The sequence below is a fragment of the Balearica regulorum genome, chromosome 1 (genome assembly GCF_011004875.1).
Source record: "Balearica regulorum gibbericeps isolate bBalReg1 chromosome 1, bBalReg1.pri, whole genome shotgun sequence".
Classification (NCBI taxonomy): Eukaryota; Metazoa; Chordata; class Aves; order Gruiformes; family Gruidae; genus Balearica; species Balearica regulorum.
Window position 1 is genome coordinate 132,895,968 of NC_046184.1, and position 25,110 is coordinate 132,921,077.

At 39.7% G+C, this 25,110-nt stretch overlaps 1 protein-coding gene across 1 annotated transcript in view; it reads left to right on the forward strand.

Annotated features, from left to right (window-relative positions):
- The first annotated feature begins 12,799 nt into the window (after positions 1–12,799).
- Positions 12,800–25,110, forward strand: part of ADGRG2 (adhesion G protein-coupled receptor G2) — a 62,597-nt gene continuing 50,286 nt past the window's right edge. The window contains exons 1-3 of the mRNA XM_075775544.1: positions 12,800–13,187; positions 24,427–24,472; positions 24,955–25,073. Coding sequence (XP_075631659.1) covers positions 24,450–24,472; positions 24,955–25,073 — 142 coding nt within the window. The 5' untranslated portion in view covers positions 12,800–13,187; positions 24,427–24,449. The remainder of the gene's footprint in view (positions 13,188–24,426; positions 24,473–24,954; positions 25,074–25,110) is intronic.

The window sequence follows — 25,110 nt, forward strand, 5'->3', positions numbered from 1 at the left end:
TATACTACAGGCTGAAAGAGACTTATTATATTATCATATTATCACATGTTCATTACATATTATATACTATATATTATATAAATTATACATTACATGTGGAGAGATATTTACAAGTCAAGAGCTACAATATCATGAAACAAGTCAGACAAAGAATCCAGGCAGCAAGTTCCATTTTTCCCATTAAATTACTTTTCTATTGCTAGGTTTATTGTACCTTAAGATAAGCACTTTCAAGATTTTTGGGTTCCGGCTATCAACTGTGAAAATAAATTCCAATCATGTAGGAACACTTGAAGTCTTTTTTTGCCCCCCTCGTCACATCACAATAGCTTGAAGACAGAGCTGAAACATCTGCTACCAGGATTAGATGAGTTACCAGGGCCTAAAGAATCTACATTATCTTTAATCCGATAACATCTTTATATTTCAATAGCTGCATCTTTTAAACCACAATTATATTTTTAATGGAATGCTGGAGAGCCAGTACACATAAAAGAAATCTGAAGTACCCGCAAATTTAAATTAAATGGAATTAGAGATAGTTGACTAAATTGACAGAAATACATTTTTATTAGCTTTGCAGAAAACTGGCCATTTTTTCAGGCTTCATGAAAATCAAAGGACCATTTTTTTCATGCAAGATGCAATTACTGGACTTTGAAATGTTTTCTTGGCAAAATTATCAAGTTAGAATTTGCAAATCATGCTTTTCACCTTAGGTAATTTATGAAAATACTTCATTAGTCCATGGTAGAATTTTATTGCCATAGTAGTGTGCCACTGCCACATGAACCATAATAAATCTGTTGTTTCAGCAATGTCTTGTGGCATTAGGGAGACAGTCTGTACCACAAAGTGTCATTCTCTCACTAGAAGATGTCTGGGGGTCGGTCCTCTTCTCATTCAAAGCTGTTCTTAAACTGATGTAACTTAACGCCACGTGCTCAGAAAACTAACTCTGATTTACCATTATCTGAAAAGCAATAACGAACTTTAATGCAATGCCTTGGATGTTGGGTGGCAAGGTGGTGGGGTGGTGGGGTCATGGTGGAGCAGATATCCACACTGCTGCCCATGGAGGTAGATATATCCTGAAGGCACAGCAGCCCATGGAGAGCCCATACTGGAGCGGGTTCTCCTGACAGGAACCGTCCCCTGTGGTGGACCCAGACTGGAGCAGGTTTATCCTTGAGGACTGTAGCCCATGGAGAGGACCCAGACCGGAGCAGGGAAAAGTGTGAGGAGGATGGAACTGACTGCAAGCCTCATGCACCATCCCCCTGCACCACTTGCAGGGAGGAGGGAGAGGAGTTGGGAGCAAAGAAGTGAATTTGAGCCTGCGAAAAACAGGGGGTGGAAGGAAGGTCGTTTAGTTTTTTCCTTTGTTTCTCACCATCCAATTCTATGTTACTTGGCAATAAACTAATTTTCCCCAAGCCGAGTCGAGTCTGTTTTGCCTGTGATGGTAATTGGTAACTGATGTCCTTGTCTGTCGTGGTTTTACCCCAGCCGGCAGCTGAGCACCATGCAGCTGCTTGTTCACTCCCCCCCATTGGGATGGGGGAGAGAATTGGAAAAGTTAAAGTGAGAAAACTCATGGGTTGAGATAAAGACAGTTTAATAGGTAAAGCAAAAGCCGCACACACATGCAAAGCAAAGCAAGGAATTCATTCCCCACTTCCCATGGACAGGCAGGTGTTCAGCCATCCCCAGGAAAGCAGGGCTCCATCACGCGTAACGGTTACTTGGGAAGACAAATGCCATCGCTCCGAACGCCGCCGCCCCCCCCCCCCCCTTCCCCCAAGCTCCTTATAAACTGAGCATGACGTCATATAGTATGGAATATCCCTTTGGTCAGCTTGGGTCACCTGTCCTGTCTGTGTCTCCTCCCAACTCCTTGTGCACCCCCAGCCATCCCACTGGCAGGGCAGTGCAAGAAGCAGAAAAGGCCTTGACCCCGTGTAAACACTGCTCAACAGTAAGTCCATAGAACAAAAACATCTCTATATTATCCACACTGTTTCCAGCACAAATCCAAAACATATCCTCACACTAGCTACTATGAAGAAAATCAATCCTCTCAGCTGAAACCAGGACATTGTCTTTATCTCGACCATGAGCTTTTTCATTGTATTTTCTCCCCTGTCCTGCTGAGGAAGGGGAATGAGAGAGCAGCTGGGTGGGTGCCTGGCAGCTGGAGCAGGCCAACCCACCACATGCTCTATGATAATTTCCGTTGCCTTTTGTAAGCAACAATATCTGGTTTCTTTTACAATATACTGCCACTGCTTAAGTGTTTTTAGCGCAGCTCGGGCCATGTTCTCACTTCATAGTGCTGCAAAATACAGAACTCAAGAACTGCACATGTATGGCAGGGAGAAACACGTGCCAGATGCTCACTCTGATTTCTGATTTATCTTGCCCTTAGTGACATTAATCACTCTTACACTTATTATGCCCAATACAGTCTCTGGAACCAAGAGACCCCAGAAATTACCTCATAAATGTCATACATCTGAAATCAAATTATTTGGCTTCAAATATTTTAATATCATGAAAGACAAATCTTGAAGACAACTCTTTGAAGATATCATAGGGCTAAATTAATATTTTAAAGAGACAATCATTAATTTAATGTGACTATTTTGAAATGGAAATATTTCCGTCGGGCAATATTTTAATGTACTAAATCATTGAATAAAATGCAAAATGTACTAACAGCAAACAAAGAAACCACAACTAATATGTGGCTAAGTAAAAACTTAGCAGATAAAAAAGATGCAAGGTACCCAAGACCATATTGCTGGAAGACTTTGCAAATATGATTTTCCTGAAGTTACTGGAAGATACAAAGTTAGCCCTTATGTTACTCGTGGAAAACTGCCAACACCAAATCTCACGAAATGTCATATATGGTCCCTAAAGATCATATATGAATATCAGTCTGCAATTAATTTAAGAATAATTAGGAATGTAAGGCCAAACACAACTACAGAGAAAAAAAATTTACACTCTACTGTGTGAGTACAAACATCCATATTCTTGCTTATTTTTTCATTATACTATCCTTTTATTCCACAGTATTCTTGGAAAACTGAACACCATTGTTATATCCATTCTGATCTGCTTCAAGTGACTATCCTTATGTCAAACTCAGCAAAACTCTATCTTACTGAAGCATGTTCCAGGTGTCAGCTGACATGATGATTTCCGCTGGTCATCAACTTTGGCAATATTATTTTCAGATATGTAACACCGTTGTATTTTGTCCCTTTATTTATTTGCTTTTGTGGCCACAGCCATGGGCATTTTGCTGACCCAGGAACCCAGCACAATCAACTACCTTTCCAGGCCCATTTCCATTTGAATGGATCTTTCTGAATAAAGAGGACTAAACAAAACCCCTCTGAAAATCTTAGTGATTCTTTGGCAAACTGAAGAGATTAATACAAAGTGGCATGAAGAAGTCTCTCCTGAATACTTTGCTGGAGCTACAAGGGATCACCATTGGGCCTTTCTTGAAAGGCAGAACAAAGCTCCGTCAACATTAGTGAGGGCTATTTTGCATCTTTGCAAAAATTAATCTATAATCACTACAGTAACCAAAGAATGAGACAATTTAGAGAAAATAATTTATCATGCAGAAAAGATCCTAAAAATACAGTCATGCTTAAGTTGCTTTTTTGTGGAAATCTCGTTTGTTCATGAAGAAGAATCATACAGTTCTTCAGTTTTGCCATGCTAAAAGTCAGACTCAAAAGCCATTGAACATGAAAAGTACCCAAGGTAGCCATCAAATAGTATCCTAAACAATGTGTACCTCCTTTCCAAAAGACAGGACTAGGTCCAATTCTACATCCAAAATCCAAATACAAAGAATGAATTTCACCTATGACCAGAAGATTTGCACAAGACCTAGTAATCACTTAAATAATACTTAAGTCCTCAAAACAGACCTTTAACTCTACAAACTGTATGCAGATGTTCTCCTGGCCTTTTGAACAGGAATTAATTATATTTGAAATACATATGCTATTATTTGGGATTTGTTTACCAAGAATAGCAAAGATTCAGGACCATAATAAATTTTAATTTAATCTTGGAGGTAATATATTTCAGGAAATTATGTGACATTCAAATTTGTGTCAGAGCCAGGCTAAGTTTGAAGGTGATAAAAATAATTCACAGGAAAAAACAAAACAATCAAACAAGTAACCTCCAAAACAAACCCCTAAACTCCCAAACAAGTTTAGGGACTACAAAAAAAACCTTGGCAAAAAAAAAAAAAAATTACAGGAGATAATTAACATATCATATTGACATATCAGTTACGGAGGTTTCAATTTTACTTTTCTGCACTGCAAGTCCAGTGGCACTACTCTTCTCCATGTTTCAGTTGCCTGGTCTCAAAGCTACCAGAATGAGCAAGGACTTGATATCAAGCACAGAAATGTAAGCAGAACTTTGAAACAAAACAAAATTTGAGAGCTTTGGAGCAAACTTTGGGGTTGCATAAAGTTATGAAAATTTCTGACTTTGTTTTCTCTAAATCTGTACATTCCAATAACTTTACATGAAGAGACAACACTAGTTTGCCCATGAGTTTGTTTGCCACTGTGGCAAGATGGACTGTAAGACACAAACTTTACTTTCTCCTGAGTATCTTATTATTTTATCTCCTCATAAAATAAAGCTAACCTAAACTGAAAGCTTAAAGTTGCTTTTTAGTATAAAGAAATATAGAAGTATCATCTTTCTGATAATAGAATGTATAGGTAGGTATATGACTGCTTGCCTGAAGGAGAATTTTGCTAAGAGTTTAAAGATGCTGTGAAGGACCAGGAAAACATTCCCCCAAGTGTAACAGATACAAAATCAAGGACTTGTATGCTCAGTAAAATGTCCATTTGATTTCAGTACAATAATTAGCACGTGGATCAAATTCAATGTTAAAGTGAGTTCTATTTATGCAAAGCTGGATTTAGGGGAGGCTGGCCAAATTACTGCATTAGCTGAACACCAAAATAGAGTGGGTAGGAAGAGGGAATATAACAGTGAACTGGAGATATAAACAGTAGTTAAGCATACAATATGGTAAGTACTGTAAGCAAGTAATAGGAGTAAGTAAGGCTTCAGGAGTAGAAAGACATTTGTAGAAAAGATACAATGGTCTAGAATCAGGTTGACAGTTTTCTTTCAAAGGTTTTAATCCCTTAAGCTCCACAGAGCTTCACTGTGCTTACCCCAATGCAGACTTTCATCTAGATAAATACATACAGTATCTGAAGAACAGAGAAAATAGCAAAGAAGCCGGAGGGAAGAAAAGTCACGATCAAAAATAATTGTTAAAAGTGATTAAATACAGAAAAGCTTTACAGCCAAAAAGTTGTAATTCTTTAAATTAAAAAAGTTCTCCCCCTCCACCATGACACAAAAAGTAATAGCTTCTATTATAAAAACATGTTTTATTCAATTGAGTCAGTCCAGTTGGAAAAACTACTTTTTTTTTTAAAGAAAATAAAGTTTGGTGAAAGATCTAGAACTTTTAAGAAGACGTTCCAAACTATTTGAGGAAACAGGCACATAAGGGTAAAAGAAAACATTAATTTCCTGGCACTTGAGGCTTTATGTACTTCTTTTTTTATCTCAATCATCCAGTATTATAGGTTGTTTAATATTTAATATTGCAAATTATTTGACCTAGGCAGAAACAAGAAGTGGATTTTCTGCACAGAGCATTCAGAATGTCACTCAAATTACAACTAATGGCAGTGCTGAGGTTTATTAAAACTCTTGTGGTTCACTTAGCCAAAGAGCTTTCTGGCACCACCAAGAATGACATACTAGCATTGCTGTTAACATTTTAAAAGATTAAATCAAAAGATATTTAGTATAAAACAAGTGATGCGTACAGAAAAAGGTTGAAATATTATCTCCGGTCTATAGATGAACAACCAAATTGCTGTCTAACATTTTATTGTCCTTTTCTACTAGACATCAGACATGGCACTAGGGATTTCAATGCATGCCAGTTGAAGATAACCAGCCATATCTTATGTGATGGCTCTTATCATGTGCAGTATCTGCTTCAACCAGATGTAAGGACTGTTGAAATGTAGTTGACCTGCAGTACGTTGTCTAGCTGCATATAGCCTGTCCCAGAAGCTGCCACTTGAATAGCACTTGAAACTCCAGTCTGCACCTCAGAAATCATTTATTGTAAAGTCTACACATGCTGAACTCTTTGAAAAGGTAGATATCTCCTTTGCCGTAATTCTCCTACCAAATACCAATATTGCCAGCTGGTTTTGTGACTTCCATACATATATACTCCTGCACCCCAGACAGACCCATGGAGGAAGGTGTCTTCTGAGATGAGAATTTTTCAAATGTTCTAGTATTACTAAGAAGGGACTTTGTGAAACAGATTTATATTGGTGCAAAATCAGAGGCAGCATGGATTAGTTGACCTTTTAGGAACTACTTTCCTCACTTCCAAACCAGTAAAAGATTGAAAAATGGACGAGGTTGAAAAGGAATGTGGTGTGTGGCATTAAAATTGTAGGAGTTGAAACTTCAGCAGAAGGGTCTTCCAGAAGTACTGCAACAGTTTGCCAAGGTCTCCCCCTACTCCCCGATTTGATCACTTGCTGTAAACTGTGGGCAGAGTTCAACACTGCAAAACAGGGAAATAAACTATAGAATTAATCTGGGGGAAGGAAATCTCTCCTTTGATACATCAAAAGCAGGTTCCCTTCCTTGCTGATCCTCAAAACATGATGGCATCTCCCATTTTACTCTGCCTGCCACCATTCACCTCTTATTTATAGCTGAGATGCACCCACTTTAAAAGATACAGCAAAGCCAAGAACGGAGTTTAGACAGGACAACTACGAACGCCAGTTTTCCTCTCAAGAAAAGAAGGAAAAAGAGTGTTGTGAAGGAGGAAAGGACTTGGCATGAAAGCTAAAATCCGTTCCCTAGTACGTGAAAGATACACGCTGCAGACCATACATTGGAAAACTGTTCCCTGATAAAAAAAGATCCTTCTTTCTTGCTTTACAAGTTACATAGACCTGGGAAGCAACAGGGTTATATTAATCCCCTTGGGTTTATTTTAACAGTTCATGCTATGATCAAGGTCTTACTACACAGGAGCATTTGATGTGGAATCACTAGAGTCAGTGTAAACTTACAGAAGTTAACACAGCTTTTTTGTAAATTAAATGTAAAAAAAAAAAAAAAAGAAAAAATATGAAAGTTCCCAGAATGAGAATTTGCCTGCCAAGATCCACACCGACTCTGTTTTTATGGAGAAGTTACAACTCCTCTAAAATGGTTGTTTAATGGAAACACAAATGTTGGTAAAATTTAAAGAAAGTGAGTGCCATAAATAGAGAATTTAAAGGTTTTATAATCCTTTCCAGGTGTTCTTTTCAGAACTGCTTTCCTTGGCAACTCTTCTTTGCAGTTTCCCATAATGTTAATTAGCACCTAAGTCTGGGCTTTTGAGAATGTGACCCTTAATCACCTTCAAGTTTTTTACAATTTGAGGATCATTGTCCTTTGCTTGGCCGAAAGTGTATTTTTATACTGAGGGAAAGCAGAGCATTAGCAGCTGTTCTCACAGCGTCACAGACCGGCTGAGGCTGGAGGGCATCTCTGGAGATTGCCAAGTCCGACCTCCTGCTCAGAGCAGGGGCCGCTGCAGCAGGTTGCCCAGGATCACATCCAGACGGCTTTTGAATGTCTCCAAGGATGGAGACTCCACAACCTGTTCCAGTGCTCTGTCACCCTCACAACAACAAAGTTTTTTCTTACGTTTAAATGGAATTTCTTGCATTTCAGTTTGTGCTCTGTGCACTTTTAACTCCAACAGGTAATAATGTAGGCTCCCAACTCCACAAAATGGTGTGTTGCATGAAAACATATGCAGAGGGTGAAGTACTACAGGGCTGGTCATCCCACAGAGCAGGATGGTCATCCTGCTGCTACATATAACCACTCACTATTTCTGTAAGTAGTATGAAATTTTGCTAAATAACAGCATCAAAGATTTCTCTTTCCTTTTGGCCTGGGTACCTAACAAATTGCCTCCCACCTTCATTTCGTTTTGGAATGTAACTGCAATAGGGACACTGAGCTGGAATATGGTCCGATATGACATGGCTGTGCGTCTGGAAGCAGGGGGGCCTGCAACATGGAATTCAGTAGGGCCAAATAACAAATATCACTTGTCACGAGTAATGATACAAGACACAACTCTCTAAATGTGTTTTCTTTTAAAAACTGGTGAAATGCATATTTCTTTGGTGAGTTGAGGCTTAGAAGCTAATCGCAGAGATATTATTATTATTTTAGTATCCTTGCTGGACCTTCAGTAAAGAAGATATTACATATTTCTTTTTTTAATGAAGAAACTGCAATAGTCAAAAGAAAATCTTACCCTGGGTGTTGTACTTAGTATTTGGCAACGTGTGTAAAATCACAGCTGGATAGACTAAACCTCCTTATTTAATGATTACATATCTAAGAGATTTCTTTTACATATTGGTTCAGTCAACATTCAGCAAACACTGCACTCATGGTATCCATGCCTATATGCTACTTTCTGACAAAAGAATATTAATAAGTAGTTATTCTATTTGAATGTTAGATAGGTATATCTATTCCAAAGACTCTTTTGTAAGATACGGATTTGTTGATCAGGCACAAATTTTGAACAGAGGCAGCCTCTATTTCACAAACCAAGCTCTCAACTTTGTGCTAAATATGTGCAGTTTTAAGATTAGACTTAAGATCCTCCTCCCTTGATACGTTTAAATCCTTTCAGCATCACAGCTAGTTTGCATCAGTTCCTTATCCTAAAATTGCTGACTACTTCTTCACATCTTTGCAACGCTGAAAGCAGAAAATAGACCAAAAGACTCACTGATTATTTTATTCAATCTTCAGCGTTACCAGTAGTTTAAAAAAACACCTAGCCCATTTTTTACCTGATAATCTGTAATTTACATGACTCATAGCTAGTAAGCGAGATTATAGAACAGAACATGAGTGATTTGGGGGGAGGGAAGCTATATATTAAACAGGGAAGTGTAACTATTTTAACTGCTTCTTTGTACTTCCACTCAGTTTCTGGTGTTCACAGAAACCTGTAATGTGGCAAAGATGATGACAAAACCCCACAAAATCCAGAACCATGGAAATTATCTGAAAGCCTTTTTGCTTTGTTTTTAAATTAAGTAGATTTGACATAAATGGTGTTAGGTTAATGTGATTCATTGAAACAGTCATTCTCCTAACTTTATGCTTAGTTCTTTTTAAAAGAATAGTCTACTTAAACTCTCTGGGATTGACCATACGCCTATCACAGGGCAAAGCAACCTCCAATCCTGTGCACTAGGAATAGGGAAGGAATAGGGAGGAGTGAGCACAGGACAAGTCTGTCCCATCAAGCACCTTTCTGAAACAACATCATCCTACCTTCAGAGCATAAATGAAAAGGCAAGCAGACCTCACCTCTCCCACCACTTCTCCTCTCCCTTTTCTCTTGTCAATTACTTGTATTTTTTCCTACTGAGACATGAATTACCTCATTAGAACAAGTGCCATTTGGATATAGAAATTATAAACACTAAATAAATGCTGCAATATGTCACAGTAATGTCTTATCTCCTCAGGAAACATGTATACACACACACAAATAAAGAGTTTAAAGAAAAAATAATAATAAACCCCAAACCAATTAGAGCGCATAATATGAAATTCTGATTAAGGTAAAATTAATGGAAATTTAGGCACTGCCTTTGTTGGAGTCACTGTTGGAGTTTCTACGTTCAATCTTGGTGAACACAGGTGAAAATAAAATGTTTGAAATGTCAAACCCTTGAAATCCAGTATTTCTCTACTAGGAGGATGCATGGTCAAACTGGTATCAACACCAGTTTATGGTTTCCATGCTCCTATTTTCAAGCTAGTCACCTTTTGATCAGCAAATTTCTGGAGAGCCTTCCAGCTCCAGGAACATAGCTTTATTCAAGATGTTTTTTAATATGATCATTTTACCTGGGGAGTGAAGATTTGCCTCCTTCTCTCCGAGGGAGTATCATTCTCTTAAACTTGCAGTATGTCACCTGCCATTCCTACTAAGCCGGTGTTCATTATTGCAGAAGCATACAAAAAAAGGAGGCATTGCGCAATCTGAACTAAGACAAACTTTTTTTTTTCATTTTCTCAAAAACATGACAAAACTAATGCGACTGAAAAGTTCTTTATCATTCAGTTATCCACGTTTGTTCCTCAGACCTGCTACGGTCTAGGTTTTTTTGCTAAGTGCACAGGAGTTTGCTTTTGGTTTGCGTGTGACACTGGCCTGATCCAGTGTAGTCCTAGAACTGTATAACTGGCGTACGGGTATCTGAGCAAATATACATAGATTTCAGGGACTTTTCCAGCTAAGCACAGCTACAAAAATGCACTTTGGGAATTAAGTTCTTTACTTAGTCCTGGTTTTTAGGTCATTACCAATCAATTCTCTTTAGTTTCTATGTATGTTACTTGACACTACCCAGTTGTCTGTAATACACAGTTTAAATAAACAATTACTGATATAAATGGAGTGTTTTCCTTTTGTAAATTACACAGTATTTTCCCCTAATAAATGAACTCAATCCGAGTGGAAAGGGAATAGGTATTTTGAGGCAAGTCCCCTGCCTGCAGTTAGATTTCAATGTTTGAAAATTCAGCAACACGTCCAGAAGAACATGTCATTTGTCAGAGGTGTTGGGTGGACAGACTTCCATTTCTCTCTACATTATTCCCACAACAAGCAACACAGTAAACTTACTAACCCTGCACTGCCAACATATAACCTGCCCAGAGGTAAGCTGGACTTCAGTTTCCAACCTCATTCAACCTTTCAACCTTTCTGTTGAGACGTTGCTAAGCCACATTGGTAAAGCCCACTGTTTGTAGATGTGTCAAAAGAGCACTGATGTAGAACCACTAGGCAAGTCTTTTCATAGACAAACAATACTCCCATATATCACACCCCTAGTATTAACTTCAGGACAATTTTTCTCTTCTTCCTTACAACCTCAAACATCTAGATCAGAAGTGAAGAAGGAGGAGATATAATTCTCACAGGTGGTATAAGCTAGGAAGAGAACACCATTTGTGGTACTTAAGCATTCGAGGAAGTTAATGATATCCCACTAACAAACTGTGGTGGGTTGACCCTGGCTGGGGGCCAGGTGCCCACCAGAGCTGCTCTATTAGTCCCGTTGTTCACTAGACAGGGGAGAAACGGTATAACAAAAAGCTTATGGGTCGAGATAAGGACAGGGAGAGATCATTCTCTAATTATCATCACGAGCAAAACAGACCCAACTTAGAGAGGGAATTAATCTAATTTACTACTTGGCAAAACAGAGTAGAGGAATGAGAAATAAAACCAAATCTTAAAAACACCTCCCCCCACCCCTCCCATCTTCCCAGCCTCAACTTTACTCCTGGCTTCAACCTCCGCCCCCCCTCAGCGGCACAGGGGGACGGGGAATGGGGGTTACGGTCAGTTCATCACGCAGTGTTTCTGCCGCTTCTTCATCCTCAGGGGGAGGACTCCTCTCATCGTTCCCCTGCTCCAATATGGAGTCCCTCTCACGGGAGACAGTCCTTCACAAACTTCTCCAATGTGAGTCTCTTCCACGGGGTGCAGACCTTCAGGAGCAAACTGCTCCAGCGTGGGTCCCCCACGGGGTCACAAGTCCTGCCAGCAAACCTGCTCCGGCGTGGGCTCCTCTCTCCACGGGTCCACAGGTCCTGCCAGGAGCTTGCTCCAGCACGGGCTTCCCACGCGGTCACAGCCTCCTTCAGGTGTCTCCACCTGCTCCAGCGTGGGGTCCTCCACGGGCTGCAGGTGGAATCTCTACACCCCCTCATCCTCCCTCCATGGGCTGCAGGGGGACAGCCTGCTTCACCATGGTCTTCACCACAGGCTGCAGGGGGATCTCTGCTCTGGCGCCTGGAGCACCTCCTCCCCCTCCTTTTGCACTGACCTTCGTGTCTGCAGAGTTTCTTACATCTTCTCACTCCTCCCTCCGGCTGCAAAAGCTCTAACTGTTTTTTCTTTCTTAAATATGTTATCACAGAGGTGCTGATTGGCTCGGCCTTGGCCAGCGGCGGGTCCGTCTTGGAGCTGGCTGGCATTGGCTCTACGTGTGCCTAAGTGATCAAAGCGCACATAGACAGCAGTTCCTAAACAGTTTGGTGTATTAAGCCATTAAAAAAAAAGTCATTGAAAATGCATTTTCAGAATATGCTTCACACCAAACAATTAAAAATGAGGAAGAGGAGGGACACAGCTGCAGCTTACTGCTGTCCTTCTGATGGCTAAGTGAAGTTCATTATACCATCAATAATCTGAACTGACTGAAGGTATGAATCTCCAACCAAGTTGAATGAAAGCTGCTAATTCTGAAAAACTAATGTACCTTTAGGCTTAACGTAGTTAAGTCTGTTTTAAAGGCCGTTTTAACACTGAACACGTTGTTCACCAGGGAATTTAGAACGGTTCCATCAGACGGTTTAATTCCTCCCCACCCCCGTTTGTTGTATCCAGCTGCAAAGTGTCCCCACGCTTTCTCTCAACCTAGCCGCTACTGCTTGCTGCCTTCAACCCGCCCCCGGCCAGCCACACGCCTCAGGAGCTGCCCCGCCAGGCCCGCGCTCCCCACAGCGGCCCGGGACGACGCCCGTACCCGCGGGGCCGCCGAACGGGGAGTCGCCCGCAGCCGCTGCCGCCGCCGGGCCCGCCTTGCCGAGGGGGCGCGGGGGCCGCTCCCAGGCGGCCCCGCCGGCTGCCGCCGCCGCGCCGGATTCCCTCTCGGCTTCTCGCTGGACCTCCCTCGCCTGCCTCCGCCCCCCGGTCGCGTCAAGGCGGCTGCCCCAGCTGCCGGGGCCGGCCGCCGCGTGTCCTGTGCCCAGTGCCGAGCGGGCAGGGCGGTGGGGCGGCGGCGCAGGGCGGGCAGTGCGGGACGGGGCGGGCGGTCCTCTGGGGCCAGGTGAGCTGCTGCTGGGCTCGCGGGGGCAGAGGCGGCTGGAGGCGGCGAGCTGTCCAGGGCGAGGAGAGATCGGCAACGCGGCGGGGTGCGAAGGTCGAAGTCGCCCTGAGCTGCCGGGCTGAGGTGAGTGACTCTCCCGAGCTGGGCGGCAGAGGTGCGCCCCTCTGTGGGGATGGGCTTTCCCGGCCACCCTCCCCGGAGGTACGACCGGGGTGAGGGCAGAAGGGTCCAGCGGGAACCTGGCTGTGAGGCTGGCGGAGAAAGGCAGGTTGGGGAGCTCTGCTCCCCGCAGCCAGGCCCCGCAGCTCCCGCTTAGTCACGTCCCCCTCACGGATCCCTCCCCTTGAATGGCACTTGTGGGTTTCGTCCGTCGAGGCAAACACAGTCCGAGGGCCTTGAGGGGAGATCCCGCCTGGGGGCGCAAAGCTGTGGGACCGGGGCGGGGGCCGCGCGCTGCCGGGGCCGTTGGTGGCCGTTGGGACTCACGGCCGGGCCGGTGCGGTGTGTGAGGCCACGGTAAAGGGCTGCGGGAGACGCGTTTCTGAGCTCGTCTTGAGGGGGACTTCTCTTCTTACTAGGTACGTTTCTCGGTGGTGCTAGTGGAACTGTTTCCTTCTGGTTTCCAGCTTATTTTAAGGACTTAATTAGCGGTGATAAAAAATCAGTAACGCATTTAAATCAGGTTTAAAAGTGAATGATTTTTAGGGACGCATCAGTGGGGTTTGAATGCGGTTTTCGATGAAGAGCTAGAGCAGCGTCTCATTGGGACTGTATTTCTAGACTGGGTCAGGTTTTGCTCTCACACACGTGAGAATGGGTGCTGAGAATATATTCAGCTCAGAAGGTTTTTGCTGCTTGTTTCTCGTACAAGGTAACTCGTATCACCAATCAGAGTCACCTGTTTTGCACAGTAATTGTTTTGAGGGTTTTTTTGTCTTGTCGCTTGACACTGGCCGAGTGAGGAAAGATCAATGTACTGGAAGCATCCTTTCCTGTCTGCATTTATTTTTGCTTTGCTTTGCAAATATATAGGTTTTGTCATTCACGGGTAGTATTTATAACAGTACTGAAATCTGTTGCTTTTACTGCAGGATTGTCTTGCATTGATTTATGTGGAAATGTTGAAGCAATGGTTGTAAACTAATTCACTAGCCTTCTAAAGGCATGCCTACCCAGCAAGTTAAACGTGTGATTGTACAAGCCCAGGCTGGTTCTGACTTACATGAAGTCAGTTATAGTAATGCTGAAAATGGGGGCATGAGCCAAACTTCAGCATGAGCCAAAATAGAGTTTACAACCTCAGGCATGCAGATCTAAAGTGTTATTTGGTCCCAAAGCAAACTCTTTGGGTATTGAGCTCTGTCATTTGTGCTGAAAAGGTAGAGCTGGCGTTATGTGTCTCTACTCAAAATACGTTTCTTCCTTTTGCTTGCGTAGGCTAACAGTGTACATCATCATCAGAAGAAAGCTGTGCAAGTTGATATTCCTGTTCTTAAGCTTTAAGTTTATGGCTTTAGCCATTCCTTCCTAAGATGGAAAATGTACTTCTGTAACTGTTTGCATGGGGGAAACAAGCAGGATTTGGTCCTCTGCCAGGTAATGGGAAATGTGTTTGTTGAATTAAACTAAAGAAAAGAAAACATGTCTTTGCTTAGGAGGGTCTCCAAGTATTTGTCTTCACTGAGGAAGCATACTTGTAACTTACTGATAAAGACAATCTCTAAAATGAAATGCCTTGAAAGAAGATGCAGGAAAGAAATTATGTGTAAACCAAGTTTGCTGAGATGTGGATCAGGGCCACAACATTTTCTACTTACACTGCAAGCTAGTATTATTTTATTTGTGCTGTGGCAGTCAGTGAACTAATGTTATTAGTATCATTATTAATATTACTTTTGTATCTTAAGGTAATTCTGTAGGTCAGAGGGAGTTTGTGAGCATGTTTTTTCAGTGCCTTTCAAATTTAATGTTAAACTTCTATTTCTAATACATCAACAGAAATTGGCTCAAATTAGAGCCAGCTGGAGAGAGATAAAGGACTAAATTCTCATTCTCAAGTTAATTGCTCAATTTATATAGCTTTTGGGCTGTGAAGGCTTTTAGTCAGGTCTTCCACTAACTGTAGAATATTGGCAGAAAGAGAAAGTTTTTGACTTCATGAGAGCATAACTGTTGTTAAATTTGGTCATTTTTTAGTTCTTAATATGTAACATGATGAGTAGCCTTGGCAAACACAGTATAGCTTTAAAACTGATCACTACACTTGAGTTTGGAATTTTATGTTTTCAGTGGAATAGTAGATTAAGTTATTTGAAGGCCGAAATCAGGGTAGTGCATACAATCAATCTGGTTGACTTAACGGAAGAATTGCCATGAATAAGGCATGCTATTTGGCCTGAAATGTTAGCTTTCTGAAAAATGGTAAGTTTAGTAGTATTATTGTGTCTAGGTTCAATTAAAAGCTTTGCTTTTTTCTCCGATGCATAGATTTAGACAATATTAATTTTTTGTAGGACACTGGTAGGTGCTACTCAGCTTGTGAACAAGAAAGGAGCAGAGTGACTCATTTAATGTTATTAGATAGGTGCTCATGATCATGAGGGTCTTATTCTTTCCAGTCATAAATTCCTGGTGGAATTACAGTTTGGAAAGGATCTGTGCTTGCTCTATGAAAAGACAGGCTTGTGTAGCTATACGGTAATTAATAGGACTCAATTATTTGGGAATCTTGCATTTCTTTTGTGCCCAAATATCTTTGAAATTTATTCCTGGTCAGGATGGACAAAGGATCCTTTTTAGCTGGCATTAAATCAAAGAAAAAAAAAAGAATCTCAAAATCCTGCCTGCATGAATCACATGGATATGTCTCCAGCTGTATACCACAGGTGCTCAACCTGTGAGTGGTACTTACATCACTTTTGGGACAGTTTTATTGCAGGTAATATGTAGTGAAACTGATACAACATTTTAGAAGTGTATTTGGCAGCTAAACTCCCAGCCTCAGCATTTTCTGCTTTTCTTTTATTGATGAGCACTGTAGCCCAGAAATCTAATTATTGTTTGACACAACAGCTGCTTTTCAGCTAATGCCTTATTAATACAGTGATTTTGTTCTTCTGTTCTAGGTCCTCTTCTGCTGGCTACGAAAGTACACTGTTCTTAACATCTCAGAGAAAAACTGTCATTTGTAACATGATTTACTTATTTTTGTTTGCTTTAAAAGAAAAACCATAGAATGTCAGTTATACTAGATGAGACGGTGTACGGAAAAGAAATAGTTCATAAAGTTCCCCAATCCACTTAAAATACTTTTTCACTCCTTAAAATTTAGAGGAAATTACTAGAATTTATCACATTTTTTCTATTTTCTGAAATTTGCATGAGACAAGTACCTCAGGTGATGCCTTAGTTGCCAAAAAAGAACAACCACTCACAAATTAAGCACTGGGTATGTTCTCATTTATGGTGTTCCTTAAAGGAATCATTGAAGAGTTAAGGCCTGAGAGATCCATCAGTAGGTTTGCCAGAAGTTGTCATGTTTAACAAGTAGTGACACATTTAGAAATGGTAGAACCAGCAAGAAAATAAGTAATGTGAGCATGCTGATTATGAAAACATTATTGTGGACACGTAGCAAAACCCAACATCTTTTTACTGATGCTTTTAGTTTTTTAAGTATTCTCTTAAAAATCCACCTTTATATTCTTTAGAGAAAAAATTACTGTGGCTCTCTGCCTGGACTAGACAGCTGGGTTTCTGATAATACTTGTCACTTCATGTTTTGAAGTCTGGGGGATTTTGTTCCACCACTACTTATTGATAGCATAGTCCAAGTATTCATATAACTTGAGTTAAAAAGTGCTTTCTTCCCCTCACCCCCCCATCTATGTTTCAGCAAGTAGCATTGTGGTTAGGGTGGTTTATTTGTAAGAAGGCTAATCACTTTTTTTTATAGAGGTGGTGATGGTGAAAGAAGCCATGTAAAGTGTAGTTTAGTTGTACAAAGTAAATTTTCTGAGCTGATACATTCATGGGGGCCGTACACAGAAATGGTGTTGGTTTAAATAAATTATTCTGAAGTTGCTTTGAAGTCATCCACTCTCTTGCGTGACCACTTTCAAGTATTTAAGAATGATTGCTGTTGACTAGCTTGTTTCAGTTGTATTAATCTAATGTGAGGTCCACTTGGAACTTTGCCTCCCCTTCTTTCCCTAACAACTGATTAAGGGGCTTGTTCTGGCAATGGTGCCATCTCCTTTCCCCTGTGCTCCATAGACTTACATTGTACCCTAACAAGGAGCAGTGCTAAAAGGCCCAGAATGCTGTTCTGGCATAAACCCATTTCCTAGAATGTCTTAATAGAGGATTCCCAAATATTTACCCCATGTGAAGACTGAGGTGCCAAAGTGACTGTATTTCCTTAGGCTGTATAGGGTAGTGATGCCATATTCCTAATCAGAGTTGTAGCGGGGTTCTGGAAGATGCTTGCTTCAGTGCATCAATCTTTCAAAACTGATGAGCTTTATTTCTTTGGTACAAACTATTAATTTTGGTCATTGGGCTGTTGAGTAAAACAGTCTGAGAGACTGTTTAAAAAAAAAACCAACCTAAAACAAAACCCCAAAGCAGCAAAAAACTCTGAGTTTTGTGCTTCTTAGCTTCCAGAGAAATTTTTAACAGCTCCAAGTGCAAGATCCAAGAGACCAGTTAAGTCCATAAAGTGAAGCTTACAATGAAATCACAATAAAATTTCTTTTTTAAGACTTCGGTGGGGGGTGTGTGTGTGTGGGAAAATGCTGCTGTTCAAGCCAAGAGAGCATGGAAAGGAGAGGGAGGGAAGGACAGTGTAAGATGAGCAGAAACAACTGTTTCTTTTTTTTTTTCTTTTTTTTTTCTCCTCACTTACAGTAAGATGATATAAACTTTCAGGTCTCATTTTTGAAAAGTTGGAAAATTGAAAGCACGAGCTGAACAGTCTTCTTTCTGGCATGCCTGGCCCTCACTTAATTCCTTACAGCCTGCTAACATTGTTTGCTGGTTTGAATATTCCAGCTTTAGAAAAGTCTTTGCCTTTCTTTCTTTCTGCATCAAATTCAAGTCCTGTTACTGAATATAAAGATTTTGCAAAACTTTGTATTTGTCTACTTTTCTATGCTCATATCTTTGTACACCCTTCCTCATCCCTTTTACATGGCTCAAGGTGCATGTCTAGCATTCCTTTAATCTTTTTTCGATGTGCCAACTTAAATGTAGTCTTTGTTGTACTTTCAGTCTTTACTCTGCAGAACACTTCTTTTGTTATTTCCCCCTCCCATGAAACCTATTATACCTCCATACCCCAAAGTGTTATTAATGAAAATGTAAACAACTTGCCGATAGTTGAAGTCACCAGACTTGTGACAAACATAACTACCTTTTACATCTCTGCTTCTTATGCTTCATCAGTACGTTGTAAACTCTTTGAAGTGAAAACCTACTCAGATGTTGTCACTGAAGGGCTTTTTAGTTTGCTGTAGAAGATTTAATAGAGTGCATGTTCTCTCAAGGGAATACACAACACAAAATACAATTTCCTGGATAGTGTAGAACTTTAAAAGAGCTAGAAGGAAGCCTCTTCCTCATCTCTCAGGTGACTGCTGGATATCAGGAGGTGAAACATTGCCAAACTGCATAAGAGGGAGCAAAAACTTGCTTGAAATTGTCCCCTGTTCCAGTTTTGCACTATATGCAATGACACAAGTTACTGTAAGAGAGAATTAAGTACCAAAAGTGCTTTTTGGCACTGAGGTCTGTCTATAATGGAGAGCCATCCAATAGCATATTACACTCATGAATCCACTTATACAAACCTTAATGATTAAGCTTACACTTTTACATGAATCTAAGGAGAGATCTATGAGTTGAACTGAGGGCAAACCTTGGCATACACAACTTGGTATTTGTAAAATAAAATTAAAAAATCTTTGTAATACCAGTATCCTGCAGCCATTGAAAGGCTAAACAAAATAATTGATTTCTCGGAGAGTTTTTCCTCCTGTTTATTTCTGTTAAGAGCTGAACCAACAAGCTATAAGTTTTGCAGAAGACTGGTGTCTGTAACTAAGTGGCTTGTTGCTCTCTGTAAGCCAACTTATTAAAAAGTAAAATACTTAATATCTTTACTATTTTCAAAGATTTATGCCAGGAGGACATGTTTGGAAGGTCCTTGACCTGGGTCCACACTTACCATTGCAGTCTTAGAAGAAGCTGGTGTTCTACATAAAGTGACTATGTGTCACTTTAGAACACAGTATGCCTGTTTTTACAGACTTTGATAAATACTGGAGATAATTAGTGAAACCCAGGCTATTATCAGACAGTAGTAATCCTATTACTGTCTTCTGGAAAAACGCATTAAAAAAATCCCATGGAACAACATTTATAAATCAATGGTGCTACTTCTACTGTTAAGTCAGTGGATACTGTATGTGCCAAAATTCACAGTGACATAAGACTTTCCAACATAAGCATCCTCCCTATTACATCTAACTTGCTTCAGCCAAAATTTAAAAATAACATAAAAACGTTACTACATTTTGGTTCCAGTCTGGAAAATATAAGGGGTTGATGGAAGAAGTCTACAGTCTTACATTTCTGAAAGTAATTAAAGGCATCAAGAAGTTCGCATACCTGGGCAATACGATGTTTCTCTTACTCTCTTCTGCCTTTTATCAGCTGGTATAGATTTGAATAATCAAGACTGTCACAAAAAACAGCCAGAAGCTTACCATTCATTATTACTGTCTTCCTCAGCAGTAAATTCTATGAATCTGGGAAATATTTTTATTAAAATCCAAGATTTTAGTAGGGGATATCTACAAAAGTAGACAGAATGGGCCCCAAAGACTATGGATGAAATAAGTGTGACTTGAACAAAACAGCTTGAAGTGCAGCAGTAGACGGCATGGTTAGAAGTAAATGACTGATTGCTTGGGTCATGATTTCCAACATAAGTTTCTGTTACCCACAGTTTATACATTGGCAGTGAGAACCTGCTCTGGCTAAAACTTGGCATAAAAGAACTAATAGTTTATGAAATTTTAAAGACTGCCAATAAATAGGTATATTCGTCAGGAACTGTAAAATTTGAATATAGTTTTCAAAAGGTGATTTAACGACGTATAGTACAACACTAAACAGCTGTATTTATGTTTTGCACTTTTCTTTGGCTTTAAGCCTATTGAAAATATATCTGCTATAATACAAGGCAAGCAGTGGCTTAAGGTAAGGACCCACTCCGGTGGGTGCACACTTGGAAAGCAGTCGAGGTTTCTCACACTGCACTTTGAGTGGAGCTGCACTACGCAGTCTGCCTTGAGGCTGACTGCAGAGGCACAGACTTTATCATCTCCTCTACCTTCCAGCTGTGTTTGTAACACAAGTCCAGTTTCCTGCAGCACCTCAGTCTCTTCACGGTGGATGCCTGTGACTGACTAGCTAGCTGAAGGGCTTTAAAAACATCAACTTCAAAATATATCACTCTTCTTTCAGAGGTACAAAGCTGAGTACAGCAGAATAAACACAGTAAAAGCCTTATAGGCCTTGTTTTTAATAGTTTTCACTGCCTGCTTTTGTAAGTTGCTGTTGGCTTACTGACCTTCATCCCTCTATTCTGCCTGTCCTTCTGCAGCAGGCTCCCTGTCCAATGTTTGTCTTAGTTAATCTGTTACATTTCAGTACCTTCTGCAGAAACTGTGCTCTTTAGAAACTCCCGTTGTGTTGAAAGACAATTCCATCAAAAACTAGTAAAATAGCATGACATAAGCTAATTAATAAGAATAGAGACTCCTCTTTATACCATCTTCCTGTCTTCATTTCCAGTAACCTCTTTAATTTCCAGAGAATTATTAATGCAGAACTGCAACATATATAACACAACATACAAACTAACCATCTAATTTTTCAAAGTGTGTTTGCTAATCTAAGAAAAGTTCTATCAATTCTAGTTTCACTTTCAAATTAATGACATGGTATGATTGGTTGTGAAACATGGGTACCAGTGCTACAAGATTGCCACTTGTCAAAATAGAGCACTCTTTGTGGAGAGCAAACAAGAGGGAAGAGATTTATGCCTGAGCCCTTACTTTCTGTTTTCCGAATTTCCATTTTATGCACTGACCATATGAAAAATTGATTTTTTTGAATATAATAATTGATTATATTATCTTCTACTTCAGGCAGTTACCTTTTGTAAATAAAATTGACTTAATTGTTATTTCAGAATAGCAAGAAAGTAAAGACAGCCAGCTGTATCTTTGCCTGTAGTTTGTGCATAGAATTCTGTCCCACACTTGGGTGGCTGAGTTGTGCTCAGTAGCTGTTGCACTTGATTAGATCTTGATTTACAAGTGAAAGTTTTTCATCCTACTGCAAAAACTATGCAGATTCTTGCTGGGCTCTCTGACTCATGCTGTATTCATCTATTATAATGAACAATAAAAATGTTCATTTGAATAAATGAACAAAATAACAAATAAAAAAACCCACTTATGCCTAATTCTATGATGTCCACAACTATATATTTATATTACTTTTCAGGATCATTATTAAGAGTAGAGCTTTAGATTTCCAATAGAAAGAAGGCCTTAAATAAGTTTGAGAAACGTAATGTCCAAATGTTTTGAAATGTATCATATAATCTTTATTTCAATAGATATGGTGAAATCATATTTTTCATCTTGCTTTTTCTTTAAGAAATCTAAAAAAATCTATCAAAGCTAGCAGCATCTTTTTCTTTGTTAGTGTCTAAACAGCATTGTTGCAAAAAGAAAGAAACATTAATGTTATTTTCCTAACTCAATTTTTTTTATGTGGACATTGGAACAAATCTTGAGCTAGCATCAATGTCCAAAGTCTTGCAAAAACCGAATTGAACTGTGACCATGTCAGGATTTCACTTTATACATTTACTGACTTTCCTGCCATCTGGATTTTATTGCCATCCCTGGGACCATTAATCTGCATTCATAGCTTTGAATAGCTTTAGAGTTCTTGATGTGACTGTATTCTGTCAACAAGAAGCTGTGCCTCTGTCCCCATTTATCTTTGCCAGGCCCATCTCAGGAAGTGAGAACAATGTCAAAAAAAAACAGAGGGAAAAAAACCTTAATGTGCTGAAAGTATTTGTTACAGCCGTTCATTTAAACACTAGACAAATATTAGCAAACCTCACTCTAGAAGACCTGAGTTAAAAGAAAGGTCTATTGAAACTCCTCAGGGCTACATAGCACTCAGGCAGACCTGGAGTCAAACCCAGGAATTTCTTGGCTGCTGCCCTCAAATTTAGACTGTTGGAATGCAGTTGTTATTTCTGGTGGTAGGGGCACTAACGCGATTGTCTAATGAGGTCTACCAGACCAAATAGAAGGCATGCCTGATGGTACGGGAGTAAACCTTTGTCTTAGTCAGCTCATTTCATCTATATCTCTTTGCAGAACTGAGGCTTAAGGAGGAAAATAAATGCAAGGAGTTTAGGCGCATTCTGAAGCAGTATTATATACGACACAGAGCAAGCAGTTTGTTTCAGTACTTAATCGGCATCGATGGCTAAACTTGTGGGTATGACTGAGTAATTTTCGGCTCCATCCCATTCACATTTCAACTCTCAATGTCAAGGTAGTAGAGGCAAGGGATGCTGGAATTTGTGTTTGGTTTGTTGTCTAAATACATCACTATGGATAGGTAGTTTATTGTACAAAAGAAGAAATTTTCCCATAAAAAGGTGGAATAGATGTGCAGCTTGTCTTTGCTTGGAAGTGGCCTAATTTGAGACTAGAATGGGAAGCATGAGTAAGCAAAGAAAGGAAACACGGCTCTTGGATGGACATCTCTTTTAACCCTAGTAAATTTTATTGTAGATGCACAATCCTTGAAGTTGTCAAGTATATTTAAGCATGGCAGTTTTCATTATCAGGTTCTTAGGATTATTAATGTAATTCTGCTACTTAGTTTGCTGACTGAAAAACTATTAATACATGATTTCTAGGCATTCAAGAGAAGCAAGCTGAAGACAGTTTTGGACATGTTTCCTGTGAATCTTTAGAAAGCTAGCCCACCTTTGACATTTTTTGCTTTTTTAACTTGTTTTTGTTTGCTGTTAGTCAGTTCCTGCCTAAAATGTTGTTTATTAGCTATGTCCATTGTTTTAGTATGTTTTATTTTCTCTCAGCTTTAGTATGCTTGATTTTTGTATTCCTTTATCGATAGCCTTTCTTCCTGCTGGTTAACATCTGCAGCACCTATGCAGATGCCGTTCATGGTGTTGCCACAATTTGACTGCTATTTCCTTAGTGGATTTCAATTTTAAGTGTAGCATCCAGAATCTGGAAAGTGGAAGCAGTATGTGCCGTCATCCGGATTGGTCTGCTTCACTGCAATAAGTATGATCTTATTTTTGTGCTAGAAATATTGCATACTGTATAATTATTGAAAACACTGGCTGGCAACAGCGTTGCAGTGCTCTAATTTTTAAAAAGCCTTTGCTTTATGTTTTCTATGTTACGTTATCATATGTGTATAATTTATTTGCATGTACATTTAATCAGTTTCCAAAATGTCAATTACCTAGCAACTTCACTGTTTCTCAGTTTATTCCTCTAGCACTTCTCTTGGAGAGTTCAGCCTATAGTAACCATTTTATGCTAATAAATATTTACAGTAATATGAAAGCTTGCAAAAAATACATTTTAGTCCTAACCTTAACACGAATTTACAACTCCTGAAAGAGTTCACAATTTACAGTCCTGAAAAGAAGGGAAACTATTGCAGCCTGATACAGCATATACAAGAATACAGTAAAGTTTGTGAGCAATGGGTGCTAACCAATACACGCACACATACACCAAACTTGTGATGGCAAAGTTAAACTTCTGGTGTCACATGGAATGTCCTGTCTACCATAAAGCTGATACATTAAAGATAAACAATACATAAAGTTTACTGCTTTGCATTTGTTTCAAGAATCTTTTTATTTAAGAAATAATGCATGCAAAAAGCACATGAATGTTTCACTTAACATTTTTTTGGCATACAAAATATTCAGAAAATGTATCTGTTTTAAAAAAGATCTCTTTAAAGAAAGTGTATAATTTCATAGAACATTATCTCTTAGAGTAGGAGGCATGTTCTTTGTCCACCACCATGTCCTATTGCTCACATTAGGCGACCATCACTAGGAAGAAATGTGAACAAACCAGGTTTTGATGATACTGTGTACAAACTTGTTGCCTACAGTGATTTATGGCATTTCTCATTTTTTTGTCATTAGCCTCTTGCCTTGAGAATGTGATGAGGATCGAGAATCAAACTCTTTCTTCTTCCTTAGGAGTTCACAGTGTTGCTATTAAAATGTCAGATGATAGAACCTGCAGGTAGAGGACTGAAGAGATGCTTTCTATATACCTACTGAGATCAACAAACCCTTTGGATAAGCTCTCCAAGCTTGCTCTCTGGCTGGTTTTGGTTGGGGTTTTGTTGTGTCGGAGTGGTTTTGTTGTTGTTGTTTGTTTGTTTGTTTTTCAAATGTTGAAAGCCTTATTTGTGCAAGGACTCATGGCCGTGCTCTGATGTATTTGTTAGTCTTTGGAGAATTAGAGCTTGAGTGGAGTTTTTTTTGCATTTTTTTTTTTTTTTTCATTTGAGCAAACAGCTCTTTCTTTCTTGGTGACTGGCAAATTGTCATTTGGCGATACTCTACAGTGTTTGTGCATTTCTGTACTATATATACCCAATAGTATAATGGTGTTGAAAAGTTTTATGCTTTGGGCTGGAAACATAATTTGTCATAATATCTGCACACTTGCATGTTTTCTAGTCACTGTGGTTTTTTATTTTGTTTTTTTTCTTCTTCTAGAATGGCTGCCTGGGGAGAACAGCACTGCTGTGTTGGCAGAATACAGGATATTTTCTTGAGATTCAGGATTGTTCTAGCAGTCCTTTTACTTCATTTGTTCCTGGCTACAGCAGGCAAAGGTAAGACAATTTTTTCCTGATTTATCTAGTGTTGGTA